Source organism: Strigops habroptila, chromosome Z (genome assembly GCF_004027225.2).
Source record: "Strigops habroptila isolate Jane chromosome Z, bStrHab1.2.pri, whole genome shotgun sequence".
Classification (NCBI taxonomy): domain Eukaryota; kingdom Metazoa; phylum Chordata; class Aves; order Psittaciformes; family Psittacidae; genus Strigops; species Strigops habroptila.
In genome coordinates, this window is record NC_044302.2 from 26,037,201 (window position 1) to 26,058,503 (window position 21,303).

The 21,303-nt window shown below is 36.8% G+C and overlaps 1 protein-coding gene across 1 annotated transcript in view; it reads right to left on the reverse strand.

Moving 5' to 3' along the window:
• ADGRV1 (adhesion G protein-coupled receptor V1) overlaps window positions 1-21,303 on the reverse strand; it is a 273,160-nt gene that overhangs the window by 158,681 nt on the left and 93,176 nt on the right. The window contains exons 59-76 of the mRNA XM_030511555.1: window positions 20,779-20,943; window positions 19,300-19,417; window positions 18,630-18,753; window positions 17,299-17,437; window positions 16,976-17,161; window positions 16,419-16,651; window positions 15,784-15,932; window positions 15,485-15,686; window positions 14,787-15,006; window positions 13,432-13,671; window positions 12,227-12,376; window positions 10,908-11,381; window positions 10,031-10,174; window positions 8,601-8,772; window positions 8,120-8,255; window positions 6,008-6,852; window positions 3,569-3,686; window positions 2,622-2,793 (exon numbers count right to left, since the gene is read on the reverse strand). Of these exons, the coding sequence (XP_030367415.1) occupies window positions 2,622-2,793; window positions 3,569-3,686; window positions 6,008-6,852; window positions 8,120-8,255; window positions 8,601-8,772; window positions 10,031-10,174; window positions 10,908-11,381; window positions 12,227-12,376; window positions 13,432-13,671; window positions 14,787-15,006; window positions 15,485-15,686; window positions 15,784-15,932; window positions 16,419-16,651; window positions 16,976-17,161; window positions 17,299-17,437; window positions 18,630-18,753; window positions 19,300-19,417; window positions 20,779-20,943 (3,987 nt within the window). The remainder of the gene's footprint in view (window positions 1-2,621; window positions 2,794-3,568; window positions 3,687-6,007; window positions 6,853-8,119; window positions 8,256-8,600; window positions 8,773-10,030; window positions 10,175-10,907; window positions 11,382-12,226; window positions 12,377-13,431; window positions 13,672-14,786; window positions 15,007-15,484; window positions 15,687-15,783; window positions 15,933-16,418; window positions 16,652-16,975; window positions 17,162-17,298; window positions 17,438-18,629; window positions 18,754-19,299; window positions 19,418-20,778; window positions 20,944-21,303) is intronic.

Sequence of the window (21,303 nt, forward strand, 5' to 3'; positions counted from 1 at the left end):
CTGCATTCATAATGCTCATTGGCTGAAAATACAGTAGCAGTATTAAATTACAGTATGACATTGTGCTTCATCCTTGATTTTGTACCTAAAATACAAACATAACATGTTTAGAAATAGGTGTGTGATTACTAAGATTCCAGAAATCATTGAAAATATGTTATCTGTACCTATTACACACACTTATGAAGCGGCAAACTTGCCAAAAATTTATTTCTTCACAAGACAATAGCATTACAAAAAAAAAAAAAAAAAAAAAAAAGATTGCTGAAGACAATTTTATTTTTTTTTTTTTTTAAATAAACACAGCTTTTTGTTTCAGCTCTGGATTTTTGGAAATCTTACTGTAATTCTAGGAAAGCAGGATTTAGCTCTTAGCTAACACAGTCAGTACAGCTGACCAAGTAAAAACTTTCTAGTAAAAGCTAGAATATACCATAAAAACATAAAATATTTATTGAATGTATTTATGACTTCATCATTTTATAACATATTTGCTATTAATTTATAAGCTGTCTTATGGAAGAAGAACTGGAAGAAAAATTAGGAAGTATTTGGTGGGTTAAATAGCATATATTTTTAATTGACTTGTTAAGAAATTCTCTAAATGGAATTATCTTTCCTAATTGATGACAGGAACAAATTTACTTGAATACCACAGGAAACTTTAGCCTTCCATTAGCACCTATTAGAGTGCCACATGCTCATGCTTCATGTGACACAACTGCATGTCTCTGCAGCTGCTCAGCTGCTGTCATTAAATAATGATTTCACTCCTTTGGACTAAATGCTTCAAAATCCCAGTTTAGCCAGAGAGGCAGCCTATGTCCCATCATCTATATATTTTATTCATTAGCTCTGTAATGTAAAAATAACATCTGGAGACAAGAAGGAAAATGGCCCTGTTACTGAATTCAGAGAATGCACCCTATTCCCTAGTGGGAAATCACTATTTCCCACATCCTACATCTTGCATTATTTTCTATAATGTAGTCAGAAAAAACGTGGAAACCTTCTCATCTTGTCCTTTTCTATTCCCCAGACCTCAGCTTTGCCACTAGCCTGTGGCTGTTAAGATAGATAATTTCTTGGAAAGCTTCAATCTCTCCACTCTGAAAGAACGGCAAGCATTAATCCTTCCTTTCTTAAGGGACTGCCTTAACCACTGGGTGTTCACACAAAAATATTTTTTTTCCTTCTCTTTTCAGTAAAAATGACTGAATGCTGTGCTTTGTGTTAATTCAATGATGTCTGCTTTTCTGAGTGTCATCTGGGCCTCTCAAGGCTCTTAGAGTTAGGCATACCCCACTGACAAATGCCAAACAGCTTTAGTGGATGATGGTTGCTAAATTGAACTTTGCTGGTCACAAGCTGGATGTGCACAGTGACAGATTTTTATGCACCTTTATGACTGAGTAGAGTTTTCAAAGATCACTGTGGTAGATTTAGGCATGTAAAATCATGCACGAGTTGCAATAAAAGTTTTTTTGTTGAATGAGATGTTATTACTTACAGGACGTGCTTTCCATAAACCAACCTAAGAAGTGCTTTGATAGGTGCAAGATTTGCTGAGTAAAGATGAGAGTCCAGTACCTGAATATGCAACTCACTGAAATAACTCCTTAACTCCTTTTTTTTTAATCGTTCTATAAAACTCTGAGACCTTCAATTTACTCTTCAAACTAAATACTCATCTCCTTCCCAACTTTTTACCAGTCATGATTATTCAGAGCAGGCCTGAAGAGAAGGACTTGGGGGTGTTGGTTGATGAGAAGCTAAACATGAGCCGGCAGTGTGCACTTGCAGCCCAGAAAGCCAGCCGTATCTTGGGCTGCATCAAAAGAAGTGTGACCAGCAGGTCAAAGGAGGTGATCCTGCCCCTCTACTCTGCTCTTGTGAGATCTCACTTGGAGTACTGCGTACAGTTCTGGTGTCATCAACATAAAAAGGACATGGAGCTGTTGGAGTGAGTCCAGAGGAGGGCCATGAGGATGAGAAGAGGGCTGGAGCACCTCCCATATGAAGACAGGCTGAGAGAGCTGGGGCTGTTCAGCCTGGAGAAGAGAAGGCTGCGTGGTGACCTCATAGCAGCCTTCCAGTATCTGAAGGGGGTCTATAAGGATGCTGGGGAGGGACTCTTCCTTAGGGACTGTAGTAGTAGGACAAGGGGTAACGGGTTCAAACTTAAACAGGGGAAGTTTAGATTAGATATGAGGAAGAAGTTCTTTACAGTGAGGGTGGTGAAGCACTGGAATGGGTTGCCCAGGGAGGTTGTGGATGCTCCATCTCTGGCGGTGTTCAAGGCCAGGTTGGACAGAGCCTTGGGCAACATGGTTTAGTGCAAGGTGTCCCTGCCCATGGCAGGGGGGTTGGAACTAGATGATCTTAAGGTCCTTTCCAACCCTTACTATTCTATGAGTCTATGATTCTTTGATTCTATGATTCTATAATAGTGGTAGTACAAGCCTGTAAATAAACACATATTTGCAGAACATGTGTTTGCAGACATCATGTTACCTTCTTCAAACTGCACATCAGCTCCTCTGGATCAGAGGAGATTTTGACCTTGATAAATTGCAGTTCAGCATCATAGTACTAGACATAAATGAGCAATAATTACTTACGTTATCAGGTTTTACTTCAATGGAGATGTTACACATTGTTTCACCTGCCATGCAGGTAGTGGCTCCCAGCACAGATACAAGCTCGTTCTCCAAGTTCATGCCATCCTTCAGAAGGACAACAGCTGTTTTATTAAATGTCACACGCCAAAAGATCTTCACATCTTCAAAAGCCCTATAAGCAAATCAAAAGAGCATACATATACTGAGAAAGCAAACACAAACCACAGAGGTAACACACACATTACTATTCAGAACTTATCACTAGGAACAAACTGCTTTAAGATGAAAATGTCTCTCTTTTTACTTAAATTCTTTCTTCTAAAATCTGTTTCAGTTGCCAAAAAGTAACAGAGGAAGAAAATATAGCAACTACAGGCACCCAGATCCTTCTCAATTTTTGTTTCAGAAAAATGAGATTAGTTAAATAAAAGACACTGGTGTAACCATGTGTCTAGAAAGCTAGGGAGAAGTTCCTTCCTATAAGCTTCAGGAATTTAGAGTACTTGAGCATATCTGTTTAAAGAACACAAATATGCAACATACATATGTTAATTAGAAAAAAACATAGGATCTGTGTGAGTGACAACATAAGCGTAGTACTGACTTTTAATTGCTCATTTTAGCATTCATACCTACTTCTGTTACATAGAAGGATGAGAATTTGACTTACACCTTTTTTAGCAGTTTTATCATAAGCAAAGCTTTCACATTTGCTGTCTAATGGTGTAAGTTGGAAAATATTTGCGTTTTTCCATTTCTGTTTTATACCAGTACAGTGACAGACCTAATCACATTCACAACTTAAAAGCCTATTTGTCAAATTCTGGGAAGCTATTAAAGGAAGTGAAAAGCAAAGATTTATTATAAAATGCTATCATAACCTCTTCCACTAAGAGCAGCATATTACAGAGTGTGGGAAGAGCACTTGAACCCGCTTTTGCCTGTACCTGTTTGGTTGCCTTGTGACAATCAGCAGCACCTCTCTGTTTTCTGAGTCTTCATCAAGTACAAGACCACTTTGTACTTCTGGAATGAATCCCAAAATGCCATTCTGGAGATCACTTCCTATATAGGAAACAGTCCATGAAGATAATTAGCAAGAAAGTTAAGCTGAGACTAAACTATGATTTTAATACAGATAACTGAAAAAAAAACCCCAAAACCCCTAACTATCAAAAGCATGCTGCAAAGTACCACTTGGGAATGCCTCAAGCACATTTCATTTGTTATTTCTAGTCTTAATTTACAGTCCATATTTATCTAAAACTTTAAACGTCGGCATTTCTAAATTTTGTTCTAACCAGTAGAATAAGTATTTTTAAAAGTAAATTCCTTATGAGAGTGCTGGCACTATCTATGCACATAAGCTTGTATTTTCACAAGCATTTAGGAATTGCTTGACTTCAAGAGACTAGGTGTTATAGTGGTCCAGAATATTGTTAAAAGTCTTGCTTATAATGCCCGTATGAGATATGACTTCAGCCATATTATTTTACATTTACCATATTATGTTTAGGACAAGGGGGAACGGCATTAAGGTGACAGAGGGTAGATTTACATATTAGATCTTAGGAAGAAGCCCTCCTCTGTGAGGGTGGTGAGGTGCTGGCACAGGTTGCCCAGAGAAGCTGTGGCTGCCTCATCCCTGGCAGGTTGGATGGGGCTTGGAGCAACCTGGTCTAGTAGAAGGTGGGGTTGGAACTGAATGAGCTTTAAGGTCCCTTCCAACCCAAACCAGGCTGTGATTCTACGATAACCCTTAAAACATATTCTTTCTAAACAGGAATGGGCCTCAGCATTCCCCTGGATGGACAGCATTGACACAGAAAATTATGGGATAAAGATGGGCTTCCAAGCATATGACCTCAGCTTTCCTATTCATCCCACCCATAATTTATCTTCCCAAATTGTTACATCAGCTTTTCTCCTGCATCTTTAATTCAGTATGTAGAACTAGGGAGCTGCAAAATACTTCATTGTCCTCATGGGAATGTAAATAACTTCAGCAAAACAGCAGTAGAGATGAAAAAAACCCAGGGTTAATGAGGGGAAACTAATGTCTGCACAGTGTTCCATTAAATCTTGTTTGTAAAGGATTTCTCCTTACAGGTAGTGATGGCTTTACTCTTCAATTGAAAAGGCAATCTACTTCTGACTCAGTGCTTATTAAATGTCAATATATACACTGAAGATTAATAGAAACTGCATGTTTGCATATGTGCATGCACAAATACTTAACCTGTCGTATCTTTCTCTTTATACAGTTAAATGCAGATACATGCTTTAACCTTTGTGCTTAGCGTAAGTTGTCTCTCAATCTTACTTTATGTGCTCATTGTACTCAGGGTGTAAATCTAGAGGATGTTAATACACTCTGTGGGATTCAATACAAGTTCAAATTCCAACCTGTGCCTATGCACGTACTTCTTTGGTTAACTTGCACGTACAGGACACTTGGTTACTTCTGTGGTGAATTCTAAAGATGGTGCACATGTAGGAAACTTGTATTTTATACAGTCTGGTTTTGCACACAGTCTTGGTTGCTGCATACGCTCATCCAACAGCACAGTTTCATCCTGGTTCTCAACACCTACCTTGTTTTGTTAAGACTATCTAAATACACAAAACTTCAGTAAATGTTGGACCTTACATGTGACTTTCTTGATTAGCCTAAACTGTTCCAATTCCCAAGTTGTTTCTAAAACATGAGCTATATTGTGGTTAAACTTGGTTTATATTCAATTATTAAGTCTGACAGATATCTGAAAGATAAGTGAAACTGGAGGTCAGACATCACTTTCTCACAGTAGCATTCAGTGACTGAAAGAAAAATTCTCCCCTGATGTCTATACAAGTCCATTCCTACCCTCCATCCTCAGAAGCAGAGGACTACTGCAGATATGAACTGCATAGTATCAAAGAACAAAACCAGAAACTGCTGCTTATACTTTGTACAAACCCTATACAACATAAAACTGAAAAAATCATGGAACCATTAGGGTTGGAAGGGACCTCTGGAGATCTTCTAGTCCAACCTCCAATGGCAAAGAAATGGCAAAGAAAAAAAAAAAGCCTGCAAGGCTTACATCTGTAATAAAACCACTCAAGTTTAGCCTTTGGCTTCCTGAAGAAAAACAGGACAAGAACAGAGATAAGCAGCATCTATAAATACATGTTAGGCTACTTTGCTAAGGGATGCATGGTGGGCTTGGTATGTTAGATGCTTCCCCCTGCTGATCTGGAACTCAAGATTTGGGAATAAAAAACCCGCTCATCATCAAATAGAATCCCAATCTTTACATGAAAATTGGTATTAGAACATACAGTTATTTACTGTTATTTAACTCAGATGTACTTACTACTTTTCTGGGGGAAAAAAGTATTACCTGCAATAATCACTGTTGCAAAGGCAGCAAATCCATATTCATCCTTTCCTTCCACAATCTGAGCTCCACATTCAGGATCTGAGAGGAAAACATAAAACAATTCCTGTCCTTCAGGCTCATCATCATCAAAAATTTTAATGGACACCTTGCTTTCTCTTTCTCCATCCAGCAAAGTCAGAGAAACTGACTGTTCCTCAAAATCTTCTCCTTCCATTGCCCATGTGAAGTTTGATTTCCAAGCATTTCCAAAAGGATATGAATCTACTCCACTCTGTGCACTCACACCCCCAAAGGTTTTAACAGTTACTTCAATATCACCAGTAAACCCCTTGGTCCTTCTGATATGAAGTACCACTGTGTTGGGGGTACTGTTGTTTGCATCTTCTTCAACATAAGTTAACTCTGGTCCTAAACTTAGTATTCCATGAAGAATATCATTAGCCAGGATATTAATTGTTGCAACACTGAAAGCTGGATTCAAACGTGGACTCCAGGCAGGATTCACAGGTTGAACATCCAAAATTTCCACAGCAGTCAAATTTACAAAAAAAACTTCCTCCATTTCAGAGATGTTGTCATCTATTATTGATATTTCTATCACAGCACTTGTCTGAAAGCGTAAAATCATAAGCTCTCCATCGTAGATGGGTATAAAGTCCTCTAGTGGTTTGGCACTTCCTGGAATGGTCTGATAGGTCAGTTTAGTGAGATTATTTTGAAAACCAAACAGTCTTTGGACATGTAGTGTGACTGTCTGAACATCTTCTTCAACTGAAATTGACCTTGAGTTAGGAGCAAACTGGTATATCCCCATTGGCTCAATTTCAGCTATAGTAAATCTGGATCTGAAACAGAAAAGGTATCAAAGTTGAGAGAGGAAATACGAAGTTTGAAAAGTAAAACACCCAAGCAGAATCATTTCCAGAGAACAGTCGGTGATGGCTGTAACAAATGTGTAACAGTAGAGGGAAGCAATAGCAAAAATAAAAAACAAGAGCCAAAAAGGTTCTGGTTTTGCAATTACTGGATCAAACAGTTGTCCATAGGCTTGATGCATCCTGAGTCAGCACAAGATACAGAGTAAAGGGTAAATAAAGTAAGGTCTTCCTGAGAAAATGGAGAGGCAAAGGAAAGTATGATGTCTTTCTATTGTGGACACGATGCAGAGAGACATAATACAATACAGACACTCTGAGTAATACCAGTTTTAATAACTGAACAAGCTTCCTGCACCAAGGGAAAACTGTGGAGAAGACAGACGCTAGCAGACTTTCAGCTTTAGCTAGGAAGCTAGAGAAGGAAGGGAAGTTATTTTAAGACTTACAGTGAGGCTTTGAAATACTAACTGCCCCCCCCCATATTACTCATAGTAATTTTTACCAGATCTGAGCCCTATTATCAGTATCAATTTAAGCTCAACTTTATTCATATTAAATATATTTCCTTCCTAACAAAATAAGCATTGAGACTAAGACTCTCTCCTAAACCTTGGGTCTTACAGTTGTCTTTAGAACTGACCCATAATTCAGTGCTAGCGACTACCAAATGGCATTGCAATTGCAGGGAGTGATTTTCGTTAACAAACTAGACCCCTTCGACCACTTCAAAATAGAGTCTTCAAAATAGTGGTCAGCTTTACCTCCTGTGCTAGGTTTTTAAGAATAAAAGTGATTTTTTTATATAAATCAGGTATTATCAGAGCATTTCTTGTTTCATTTATTTATTTTAAATAATGTTTGTTATCTAAGACCTTCTAAATACGGATTTTTAGGGACACTAATAAAAACTGCTGGAGTTGCTGCTATTCTGCAGCTTCCTGGCTAAAACTGTTGATCTTGGTTCTTAACTGTCTCCATCATTCTAGACACATTCTAGGTACGTTGGATCCCAGTGATATGGAATAGACTGAAATTGGAGAAAAGTCTTCGTTCTGATCAGGTCAGATATGCAGCACTGACACTATTTCAACCTGAGACAAGACATACAAATTTATCAAGGTAGGCACAACTTGCTACCTACCTATAATTTAATAGGGAATTGTATGAGGTGTATGCCTGTACACAGGTTGTAATTCTTACAGCCATCTGTGCAATGCAGGAGTAATAACCTTACCTGAGGCGAGCCCCACCAGACACGTTGGTGTGCACTGCTGTTAAAGTGATGGCAAATGACTCATGTTTATTTAGGCTTGGAGTAGCTTGAAATGAAATTACTTTACTTTGCTCACCAGAAGAAAATACAACAGTACCTGAAAGAGAGAGTGAGAGAGCACAAGTCAAAGTCAGTAAATAGGAATTGTCTTTAGGTAGGTACTTTAGTCACAATTCCACTCCATTTAGGAAGAAGAAATCCATACAATAAAGTTGTCCATCAGGGGCGCAGGCTTGTGCCTGCCTCCCAGACATGTCTCTATGAAGCTTAGTTCCTTTTTTGCTCATAAATATCCCTCGCAGGTAAAAAAATTAGACCATACAATTTCATTCTAATAACTTTTCATTAATAGAGGAAGCATGTGTAGGTACAAATAACTAAAAGGTGGAATCATCACTTATGCAACTTTCATAGCTGTTTCCTCCCTCGGGCAAGTACTTACCAAATGGAGGAGTAATATTGCCTGGCTGAGCAAAGTCAGTGATTAGGTCTAGTGGGTATCCTGAAATCCAGCTAACTGTTACAGAGCCATAAACTCCTTTTCTGGTTACGACAGCCTGGCCTGTCCCTGCTACAATGTCTGCAAGTCGTAAAATCACAGATTCAAAGCCAACCTGTGGAAACACAGTAGATTTTGTTACAGAACATGAAATAAAAATGAGCAATAACATAGGTGAAACATACTATATTTTGCAAAATAGGCATTTTAAACAGTAATTATGCACGCATAGAGGTATGTATATACACATATGTATCTATATGTGTATATATGCATATATGTATGTGTGCATATACATATGTGTGTGTGGTTGTGTATACACACATGCTTCCTTCACAACTATTTAACAATACTTCTAAATCTTAGATTTCTGAGAATTACATCTCTGGGAAAAGGAACCAGTATGACTGACATTTCAGCACTGAAAACACTGGATACAGCATTCTGTGTCTGTTGTTGCCCTTAATGCTCCCAGGCAATAGCTGTAGCAGTACATATATATACACACATAGGTCTAAAATGAATTATTAATTGTGTATCCAGTGAAAAGCAAGTTGTTGCCACATGGCATTGTTCAAAAATTATTCTTGCTAGTGTGATCTAATTTTCTTTTTCTTTGAGCAGCAAATGGGCCTTAATAATTAGCACATTCTAAAAGCAATGATAAATGGATGTATGGTAGTAAACAACGTTTATAGAAGAACCATTTAAGTTCAATTACAAATTAAAAGACAGAACATGCTTCAAGACAATTAAAATAATTAAAAATCATTTTAACAGACTTTTTGTTCACTAAAATTTAAGTGAGAAAAACTCAGCATGCTATGGTCTTTACCTGACATACAAAATGGGAACTGTAGCACACAGAACAGGCAAATTCTCTTTTCTCACTCTCATGCAGAGTAGACAAATGGAAAATTCTCTACTCAGGGATTAGCCAAATATATTGTCAACTGCATTAAAACCAGCATGACTTACACCTCATTTTGCACATATTACTGCATGCACGCTGTTACCTACTTCAGGGCTGTTATACTTACAGGAATAACATTGTACAGAATTAGTCCTTTTCTTTTAAGCCTCAGAACTTTCATTTCACATAAGCAAAAATATAAACTAACCATAATATTTACACTCTCTGCATTTTACAGATGAAGAGATTTTCAAACTGTATTAACACATTTCTGTAAAAATTTGTATCAGAGAAAAGAAAATATACAGTACAATAACTGGAAAATTCTTGTCAGTCATTAGATTGGTTGCAAAGCTGAAAACTTTGTGAAGCCAGTTGAATCCTCATAGCATCTATCTTTTGTAATGGAGCATACCTTCCCTGTGTCATAGAAACGTTACACTGCAGCCAGTCTACTGACCTGCGAATTGGCAGCTTCCTCAGGAACAAGCAGAATAGTTGACTTTGCTTTTCCTAATATTTTAGGCACATCCTTGGCACTTCCCGTAACCAGGCTTACATTAGTCAGTTCCAGAGTAAAATTCAAGCCCAGTAGAATAAATGCCTTTGAGAGAGAAAATTCAATCAAAAAGGTAAAAACTTAATTCCACTAAAACCATCATATTCACCAGTTCAAAAAATTAAGTAGCAGAACAACCTGCAGGTTTTGCTCTACTTGCATACAAAAAGCAGTGTTTTCGTGGCAAGTGTTTTGTTGATTATGTGTCTCAAAAGAAATACAGCTAAAACATCGATATTGTGAATGTGATTTGCCAGCATTTTGTTCGAATGTGAGTTTGTAGACCAACTACTGCCATTTTAATAAATTGTATCTAACACAGTAGCCTCAGCTTTATTTAATCCTTAGGATTATAAAGACATAAAATGGTTGTAAAAGGATGTAAGTGTGGATGTAAGACACTAATAATAATAACAACAACCAACCAGGGAACACAGAGAACTGCACACAAATTTGCTAGCTGCTTCATGAGTCAGCACTGACAGGTCACTATTTACAACCCAAAAGGGAAACTTGAGGAAATAGTTGCATAAATATAATAATAAAATATTGAACTGATAGTAACACAGAGCAATGATGGAAGGAAAGACTGAATATATGAACAGCTGCGTAGCAGCGACTTTACAACTATTATCTGAAAATGTGGTATTTGAACCCAGTTCTAATCCATAATGGTGGATACCATTGAGAGTTTAGTATCTTTTTCCACTATATTGGTATTGTGATGGACACAAATGGAAACAATAGATATCATAGGAGCTAAAAGGATAATACAGACCTGGTTACTTATTGGCACTCTTTTCACTCCAAAGCTGGCACCGTCTTTTACTGTGAGGTATCCCACCTCGTTCTCAGGTTCAATTAGCACTTCTTCATGATGAGACATGATATGGTACTCAACCATCACTTCTCCAAACGCCCCAGCATGCCGAGTTACATTGATCTGAACATACCGATCCAGGCTTCTCTCTATGAATACTGACTGATGATCAGAGTACAGGGCAAACACCCCATGAGGATCATCATTTGCAAACACATTGATCTTTGAAATTCTTTTCTCTTGGTCTAAATCTGCTCCACCTTCTACTGAAATCAGCTGCACCACATAGTTTTCATCCAGTTCTGGAATGTCATCAGGTAACAGGTAGATATTTATCTCAGCTGTACTCTGTTGGTCAGCAATGACAACAGAGCCCTCTGTCCTAAGGAAGTCACCTGTGATGTCAGATTCACTACTTATTTCCCAGTAAACCTGAAATGAGTTCAGAAAATGCACAAAACAAAAGAAAGCAAAATTACACACTGACTCAGAAACTTTCATATTCAGGATTCAGTACAGATAGGATATGGAACAGACTGGTTTTAAGAGGGTAAAATAAATATTGGTTTAGGTAGGCACAGCAAGAACACAAACTGTCTTACAAAAGGGTGTGTTGTTCCTTTAACAGTATTGTGAATTTAAAGATGTCCTTTGCATATCTTCAGAATATTTATGTAAAACTATATGGAATCTCTGAATTTTTAAAAATTAATCATATTTTTACAGCAACATATCCTTGCCGGTTTTCCTGTTTCCAAGATTCCTCACGTTAGAAAAAAAAAAAGTGAAAAACTCTCATTAAACAAATCAGATGCTTCCATTAATGGATTTTTTTTTTTTATTAAACAAGTATCTGCTAAAACGCTTACTTCTAAACAACGTTCAGTAAAAAAAAAATGTGAGTGATGGTTCAAAAAAACTGATTCTTAACTTTAAATATGGCTGGAAAAATATATTGTGATGATCTCAAAGAAAGCTCACTATGATTATATGGTCTCTTCTGTTCTCCCATCAAAAACACACAGGAAAGCGAGAGAGGAGAGAAGCACTGAAGTACTGTTTTTCTTTTTTTTAACCTGACCAGGGGAGACTGAATCTGACTTTCCAAACCACAAGTACTAGGGCTAAGCCCTTGCTAAAATCAGTCTAACAGGCAAGATGTCAAAAAAGAATTTGAGAAACAAGCAAATGAAAGGCACAGAATAAGATATTCCTCCATACATTGATACTGATGATGATTCTGGATTATATTGTTTATTAGGAAAGAGTGATAATACCGTTATGTTTCCCAGAGTGCCCTGAATTCGTCTGACAAACAGTGTAATGCTTTGTGGCCCTTCCACTGCTGAGGGTTCTGTACAGTTTTTCTCAGCTAAGGATTCAGGAGCAAACCGTACAATTCCATTAGGATCACCAAACTTCTGTATCTGTAAAAAAGTAAACAAACAAAACATCAAAAATGTAAAGTGACTTGTATTCTCATTCAAAACAGTGACACATGAAGAATTTTAAGCGGGATCTAAACTGAACAGGAGTCAAAATGATATTAAGAGATAGTAAAGGAAGTATGAATGTCCCCTTCTCAGTTCTCAGTCTCTCTGTCTGAGGAAGAAAGGACAGAGTTTTATTTCAAATGCTGTATATGAGTATTTTGATACTAAAGCAGAAAACGCTCAGGCACCTTTGGGCTCGTCTACAGAAACTCTTCTACCATTATCAGTTTGTAAACTCAGCCCTCTGAGATAGAGCTTATCCACATCTATCTGCATGAATCACTAGCTGCAACAAGAATTTCTGGTGAACTGGCTTAAAATGGAGTTGTAACACCAATGCCTACTGAGAAGCTAACTCATTGGCATGCAGTGTGAAACATTCCAGCACAAGGGAAAAACGTGGGTCGCTGTGGGAAAAACAAGGAGTCTGCAGATATAGGAACTAATTCCATCAACACTTCATAGACAAGGGAAAAAAGAAAAAAAAAGGGCAATTTCTAGGAAAGATTTTTTTTTCCCCCAGCTTCTTATATCAGCCTCATAAATATTTCCTTAGTTGCAGTATCCCTAGAGCAATAATTTGTCTTTGGCAACTCCCTCTGCCTTCTCCCACAGATTTCTGCATTTCTCTTGCTCTGTGATAGTCAGATTCTCTCCTTTCTTCTGCATATGAGAGCTGCAGGGGAAGAAGAGGTCAAGAAGGGATGAACAATGAACTGACATGTAGAAAAGAGGACCCCATCCATGCTCTCTACAGAGAACCACAGAATTCTGTAAATAAGAGGGCCAAAACAGGGCTTACATACCAATTTTTCTGACAGATTCTTTTTTCTTTTTTGAAGAATTGAAGCTGTAACAAGTAGTACAAGGGACAAAAAGCCAAATGACAAACTGTGCAATCATTATGATTAATTTTAAAAGCTTTGCAGAATAAATAGCAATAACAACAGAGATCTTTTAGAAGGAAAAAAAAAGCAACAGTGACTTACTATTAGTGCAATGCTGTCTGCCTTAGGATCGATTTCTGTTTCCCCTTCCATAAGTCTCAGTCTAATAATGAAAACCTCCTGAACTTCAACTTCAGTATGAGGATGGATTTGTAGATTAATAGTTCTCAGCCCTCCTTCTCCTTCTCCAAAATAGAATGATCCATTCACAGGGTCACCGATGTCGCTATTCATGGGAGATAAAACCTCTTCTGAATTAGGTCCCAAGATGTCCCAATTAACCTGTGGATGATACCAGTTTCAGATTTAGAGTGGTGATATAATGGCCTCCTAGAGGGAGAAATGACAGACTACCACCAGTGACATAAAAATTCTTCTATCTGGTAACCAGATGTGTTTAAATCTTTGCTGCTAATATAGAACACAAAATATTCACAATGAATTCTATGTGTTTAAAATATATAATCCTTTGGAAAAATAAACATGACACATTCCAAAATGAAATTTTCAAGTTAGTTAGGTACAGTGTCTGTTCTAGGTATTAGTAATAGAAAAGAAGTGAAACTGTGATTTCTTTGGCACTTAACAGGAAACACACGGGCCAGTTTGTATTTCTCTCTCTTTCATCATTTGTTTTGCAAAGCCCCACAAATGAGTACTCATGATCAAAACCATTCCTGTGAAGTGTGATTTCAGGACTGAAAGTGACAAATATTTTCTTCAATAAAAGTTTTTAATCTTTTAATTTATGACTCTTACTTCATTATGATTAAAAGCTACAGTATTTTTTAAATTTCCCACGAATTAGATTGCCTTTGAGGAGTTCATATTCAGCACTTTAAAATTATTAATTTGGCCATTTAATTGTTTTCCAGTTTTCTCCAATGACTTCCAAAATAAGTCAAAGAAGACCAAGGCAATTTTTAGTGGTAAAATAGGAGCTCATGGCCTTTAACGCCAATCTTCCAGTCATTTGCCAAGACTGTGGAAGGCCTGTCCTGGTTCATATTTATACCTTCACTTTATCAGTGGCCTGAATAGAGTGGGGGGGAAAAAAAAAAAAATCTAGAAAACTCGAAGTAAACAATTTACTGAAAAAAATTTGACCAGCTTTACTATGTAATTCATCTGACTTAAATTAGCAGTGGTGCATTAAATTAACCAGATTTTCAACAGTTAGTCAGCTAGTTCAAAACAAAGCACACAAGACAATAACAAAAGTAAGAAAGCAGGAGGAGAAAGAGAATATTAGAAGGGCAACAACATTTTCTGTGATACCAAAAATATATGCCATTATCCTATTAGAAATCAGTCACAAATAAGCCCTTGAAGGAAAAAGTAGGAGCTTTTTGACCTGGTCATTAGAAAGCATTCAGTCTTTGACAGCCAAGGCCCACCTGTGTCTCCCTCAACAATCTTCCAGTCCTTTCCAGCACTAGGGACACTGTGATGGGTGTATCAGGGTTGGGAAGAATAATTTGACTTTGGTTGAGAAATCGGACGATACCCTCGGGGGAGTCACTCTCAGCAATAGTGAGCTGGCTCACTAGGTGATGCCCCAGGACTGCTCCACCAGTGGCTCCTGTCAGCTGGATTTCAAACTGCTCTGCAAATTCACTGCATGGAAAAAGAAAAAATGTTTCTGAGATATCTGAGAAAGAAAATAGTTAAAATTATTCTTTGTGATTCAGCCATGCACCCAGCTGGATCTGTTTAAATGTGTACATAAGTCATCTCCATAAGCATACAGCAGAAGATTCCTCCCACTTGTATAGAATGTTGATATCTAAAATTAAAATAACATTCTACTTTCTACTTGTGTTAAACTAAATACGGCAGAATATTTTATTATTCACAGCAGTACTATTAACACACAAAATTTCTGATAATCTAATTTAAAAAACGCATTTGCATAAAATTTAACAGGAACTATGAAACCCTATGAACTTCCCCCCCCCCTTTAAATTAAGATGATTTTTCAGCACTGCAGAAATTTGTTTTTCAATTCCAATTCTACACACAAGCATGCTGTACATGCTAAAAATAGTATTTCTCAGAAGTAAAATGGTGAATAAATATCTGAAAAATTAATTACCTTTCTTCATCATCTATAATAGAGATGTAAATAAAAGTCTGGTTCTGGCCATGATAAAAAATGACAGAAGTATTATGGATGACATAGTCAACACCATTGGGAAGTGCAGAAATACTTCGAGAAAGAAAATCAGCTGTTACGTTGCCATAAGTTCCACGCTTTCTCACAACTGGAATCATGATTAATCCAGCATCCTCTTCCACTGCAACAGTAATTGAGAAAAAGTTATTTTATTTCAAGTTATGCCACAGCCACAGACTTATCTTCTAAGCCACAGTGAAAACTGAAGGTAAACTGACCCTGTAGAAGGATATACTGCGGATCAAATTCTATGATGCCTTCTGCATTATCACTTCTTGCTATAGTGACTCGTACTGTGGAGATATTTCCTATTATTGGAGGCTGATCTAGCTGTAGACCATTTTCTTTTATGGTAAAATCAAGTCCACTTGCAGTAACATTAAAAAAAAAAAAAAAAGAAAGAACATGAAAAATTATTGTGACAGTATTCAGATGCAGAGATGCCTGCATGACAGTTTGTGAATTGCCACAAATACTTTTATTTTCTGACAGTTATCATTGAAGACTTTTGGTCACACTGTTTCAAACTATTATATAAACAAAAATTGTAGTTTATTCACATAAATGTGTATATTTCTTTTTTTCTTTCTCATTTGATCTTCTTATTTGAATTTCATGCAACTTGGCAATTTGTATGTAATGTATGGACTTTTAGCTTTAAGAAATCTTAATCACCAAAATCTTTATACTAATGTTTAAATAATCTGCTTCCCTATGCATCCAATTTCTATTACAATTACTATTATAGCTGTTTTATGAAATTTTATACTAGTGACTTTATGCACGTAGATCAGATTCCAAATATAGTTTGTTCTTCTGCTTGTAATCAATCAACTGGGAATTTTGTCTTTACCTTCCTTGGAGTTCCGCTTTGGTAATCATCACTGAAAAGTCTTCAGGACCTTCAGGAAAGTCATCATCATGGATTTCAACAAAAATTATTTTACTTTCCTCATGTGGTTCAAACAACAGTTCCCTTACTGTAGGAGTGAAATCAATTCCCTCCTCTGCAGTCCCATTTATTATCTGAAAGCAAAGACGCACTCTGCCATAGGATCCCCTGGAACGCACAGTAGTGATGTTAACCTGAGGGAAAGAGGACATTTTCTTTAAAAAATGGCTTTGTTTTTCTGTTACAGTTGCCTTTAGGAGCCTGTTCTAAAGGCATCTTTTCAATGGTTCTCTGAGGTAACAGTTTGCTTAATACGTACAGAGTGCACATAACGTTGCTGGTAGCCTTCTTTTTTAGAGCATTAAAAAACTCCAAAACCTACATACAGCCATTCTAAAGACTGTGATGAAAAATGTAGAATAAGTCTTTCATTTTTTTTCTCTAAAGTTAAGCATAAAACTAGCAACAATATTAACATATATCAATATTTTACATAAGAAGGACTTTTAGTCTAGTACCCATTTTTCTTCTTCTGTTGTTTGCAGTAGTTCCCGTGTAAATGTAAACTCTCCATATGGAAAATCACTGGCGGCCATAGTAATATTTGCTGTGCTGCTAGATTCATTTATGAGTCCTCCATCACTAACTCCAGTTAGCTGAAACTGGTAGTAATGCTTCTCCTCAGGAATGTTGTCATCTACAGCCTAGGGAGAAGAACCAATGAAAGTTAAAAGGATTTAAACCATTTCCAGGGAGAGAGGTGTAACTAATTTTAACCAACAAACTAACAAAATAAAAGGAATTATTTGCGATAGCTAGTAGTGTAAAATCTCTCATATACCTGTATCAGAACAACTGCTGCAGACTGCCTATCTCGCATTGTCAAGGTCCCCGATGTCTCAACAAACTCTTTGTGATGAGGAGGTGTTATATTCCAATATATTATGATCTCACCAAAAATCCCTGGGCCACGTGTCAGGCTGCAGGTAAGAACACAAACAGATTTTATTTTCTACATTTAATATTTAATATCCAATCCAGAGACAAACAGTATATGATACTGTTCTGCATGAAAGAAATGTTATCAGAGCTGTGAAGCTTGATAAGCTTGTACTAAGTCTACTAAGATCTTAAAGATCTATAATGATCTTAAGTACTAGTAAGATCTTTAAAATTCCCTCTTCAGAGCAATAACATTTCTGTGATTATGTTTTACTTCCCTACGTTGGGAGGCACCTTGAGCTGCATTTTTCCCAAGAGGTCTTTAAGGTTTCTTTGCATATGTATAGCCCAAAGACAGGGGCTGAAACCTGAGCTCTCTTCGTTCTATTCTGGTCTTCTAGCGATATGCACAACAGAAGGAAAATGGGACTTAAGGGTAATGCCTAGATGCAATTTGAGTTTTCAGGCAGAAGGACACTAGAATACTACTATGAGATCACCTGAGAAATGTTCTGTCTGCTACTTGTCTAAAAACCTAGAGCTTAATCCTGCTCATGACATCAGTCTTGGTGAACTAAGTCACGACAAAAATTTGTCCATACCTAACACAATCTACTACATGATCTACAACAACTGCTGCACAAGGCATCACTTTGTCTTTTGGACTTCTCAGGGTAGCATAAGAAGCTGTTCTGTTGCTTTTATTTGCTGGTTTACCAAGGGAAGTGTTGTAATCCTTTTTCCAGTACTCTTAGAAGGTATGCTAACATCTTTATTTCTTCATCCTGTTTTCAGTTGACTGAATGCAGTGAAATAATTACATCTTGTTTCAATTACAAACCCAGTTCCTGCTTTGGTTAGGCTAGCCATCATAGCAGTGTAGTGACATACACTTCAGGAATCAACCCTGAAAAGCACAAAGTATGTTCAAATGTCATTGTTTCCTCTTTCTCCTTTCCTTCACTAGAATCCTCTTTCCTTTAATGCATCAATGTGTAAATAATCTGAAGACCCAAGGCAGTATTTGGAGCTTTCCAATAATACTGAAAAGACACATGCATAGTATATTCTGCCCTTCTTTAAAAACAAGTATCTAATTTTAAAAATAGTTCTGATTTTAGAAGTGATAATGAAATGCAGCACTCAACAAATTCTTGGTAAATGCGAAGTCATATAGCTGTTGAAACTGAACTGTTGTCCTTCCTTTGGAAAAATGAGTGATGTACCCACCTAATAAGAGCACTTCCGTTATAACTTCCTGAAGGTTCCCCAATCAGAACATACTTGGATGAATGGGCTATCCCAACTACCCCAGAAGCTCCTTCATCACCCACAATAATGATGGTTGCAACACCTATGAAAAGAGCAAAGCTTCTCATAGTAATTGAAAACTAAATAATGAGCTAACTTTTCTAAATTTTGTGACATGAGTGGTTAAGCACCAGCTTCCCAGAGAGCCCATGGAATCCCCTGTGCTGGGAGACATTCAGAATTTCAGCGAACAAGGCATACAGCACCCTGATCTAATTGTGAAGTCTCTTGTTCCTTGAGCAGGGTTTTCAACCAGATGACCCCCCCTTAAAAACAAAATTGTTCTACGATTCAAAAAGGTCTGAACCTGGTTTGCTTATTTTTGTTAAAGAATTCTTTACAATGTTAGCCATCTTAATACAAAAGTCTACAACAAAAATTAATTTAGAATGAAAAAGTATGACCTAAAATTCTCTTTGATTTCTTTGGACAATGAAACAACTTGGATAAGAAGATTGACAGTCAAAACTTCTACCAAGTAACTGCACACAAAATACTTAAGCACTGCAGACTAAAAGAATATGAACAGGCTTACTAGAATTCTCATATGAAATGCCTCAAAATAGAAGGTAATGAATTAATTCTTTACCATTTACAGGGGATATCTCTGCATCACCAGTAGAGACTAGCTGTATGGTAAAGGTTTCACTACCCTCCAGCAGACCATCTTGTACTGCATGTAAAACAATCAACTTCTGGGATTCAGTCTGTATCACGTAAAGATCAGAAGATATATAAATACATTAAGTATTTATAACTGAACAAAATATGGCATTATAAAAAAGGGGTTTTTTTATTTAACAAATCAAGTGTTAAACATGCATATGCTTGATATATTCTGTAATTTTTTTTAAATATTGTATTTCTTATCTGGCTGAAATGTTTTCTCAGAGCTTAATAAATACTACAAATTATCTCTCAAACATTGTGTACTCCCCAGAAATCTCCTGGCTATTTTCAACTGTCTAACAACTCAAATTACCTTGAAATTGTATTCACATAAAAGTTTTCAACTTCGGGGAAAGTTTCTATACAAAATTTTTTCCATCAGAAAGTGCATGTTCAACTGCATGCATCCATTCTAAGGATTAACATTATTAAGGTTAGATATATTAGGTCATAGCAAATTCCTGTCTAATCCACATTTTTGTCAGTGGGAAGTAGCAAATGCCTGAGATAAAAATATAGGAAAAAAGTAGGTACACATTCTGTATCTTTAGTACACCATATATACATACTTGTATTCTTACAGCTATGCATATACAAAAACTTCAGGGAGAAAAAACAATATTCAGGCCTACCAGTAGAGAAAGGATAGCAAAAAATGACAGGAAAACCTTGCCAAATACTGGTGAATCTTACCAAAAAAAGTTATTTCAAGCTGATTACAAGTAAAAGAAACAATTGGTATGTATATTTATTTTATGCAAAATAGCATTGTACAGACAGAATAGATTATGCTTTATGTTAAAACACTTTTCCTCATTAAATATTTTGAGTAGCCTATAAACCAACAATATTAAGATAACAACAACAGTTTGACAATATTCAGTATTTTGGCTCCTACTTCAGAGTTTGAACCTGCCATGAAACACAAATCAAATAACACTGCTCAGTTTGAAAGTCACTAGGGTGTTTTATTATTTATTTTTTAAAATCTGCAAATTTTGAGCATTCTTTTATCCTTCTCACCCATTCAATATCAATCTTTCTCTTGCAGTTTTCTGACACTGCAATGGAATAAATGTTCCTGTAATCATTCTTCACATTCGGTGCATTTTTGTTTCTCTTTCTTATTGCAAAAACAATTCAGATCTGAAGAGCCTATCTTCCTGATGATTACATTGTGCTGCCTTAAAATGAGCATGTCGGTTTTCCCTTTGTTTGAAAAAAACAAACCACTGCACACTGCTAACCTCACTGGTTCAAACTGGCCTTTTTCTAGAGTTACAATACTTAGCAACCCCATGCTTCTATAAACACACAACAGCAACCACAAAACCACACACAATAAGAAGAAACTATTTATAAATCTAATAATAAATCACTTATTGCACATCAGAAATACCTCATTGAAGTGAAGGGTACCATTCAGAGGGGTCAAATCATATCTGGCTGCTTCTTCAAGAATCCATAAGACTTTAACTGCTCCTTGTCCTCCTTGACTTCGATTTACAGTGAGTAATGCAACTGCAGCAGAGTCATCAGGTGTCTGAGGTTCCTTCACTGTTACCTGATGAAGAAAGAGGAGGAAAAAGTAGGAAAGGCTGTAGCAAAATGCATCGATACCGGCTCAAGATAAACAGAAAACATCATCAATGACAACGTAAAATAAGGACAACAGTGAAAATCAACAGGAAGATAATGGACGTAAGGGATGTACTAAATTCTGCTACCAAAGATTAGTCACTCGTGTTATTTCTGTATGCCCTATGATTAAAAATAATTGCAGGCAGTGAGTCACAAACAGGCACAGCACCAGCAAGATGGAGAGCAGAAGAATCATTCACTGATGAGAACTAAGATGAAATATATTTTGTAATTTCTTTACTAACTTTACTTTCAGCAATACAGATTCTTACAAAACCATTTT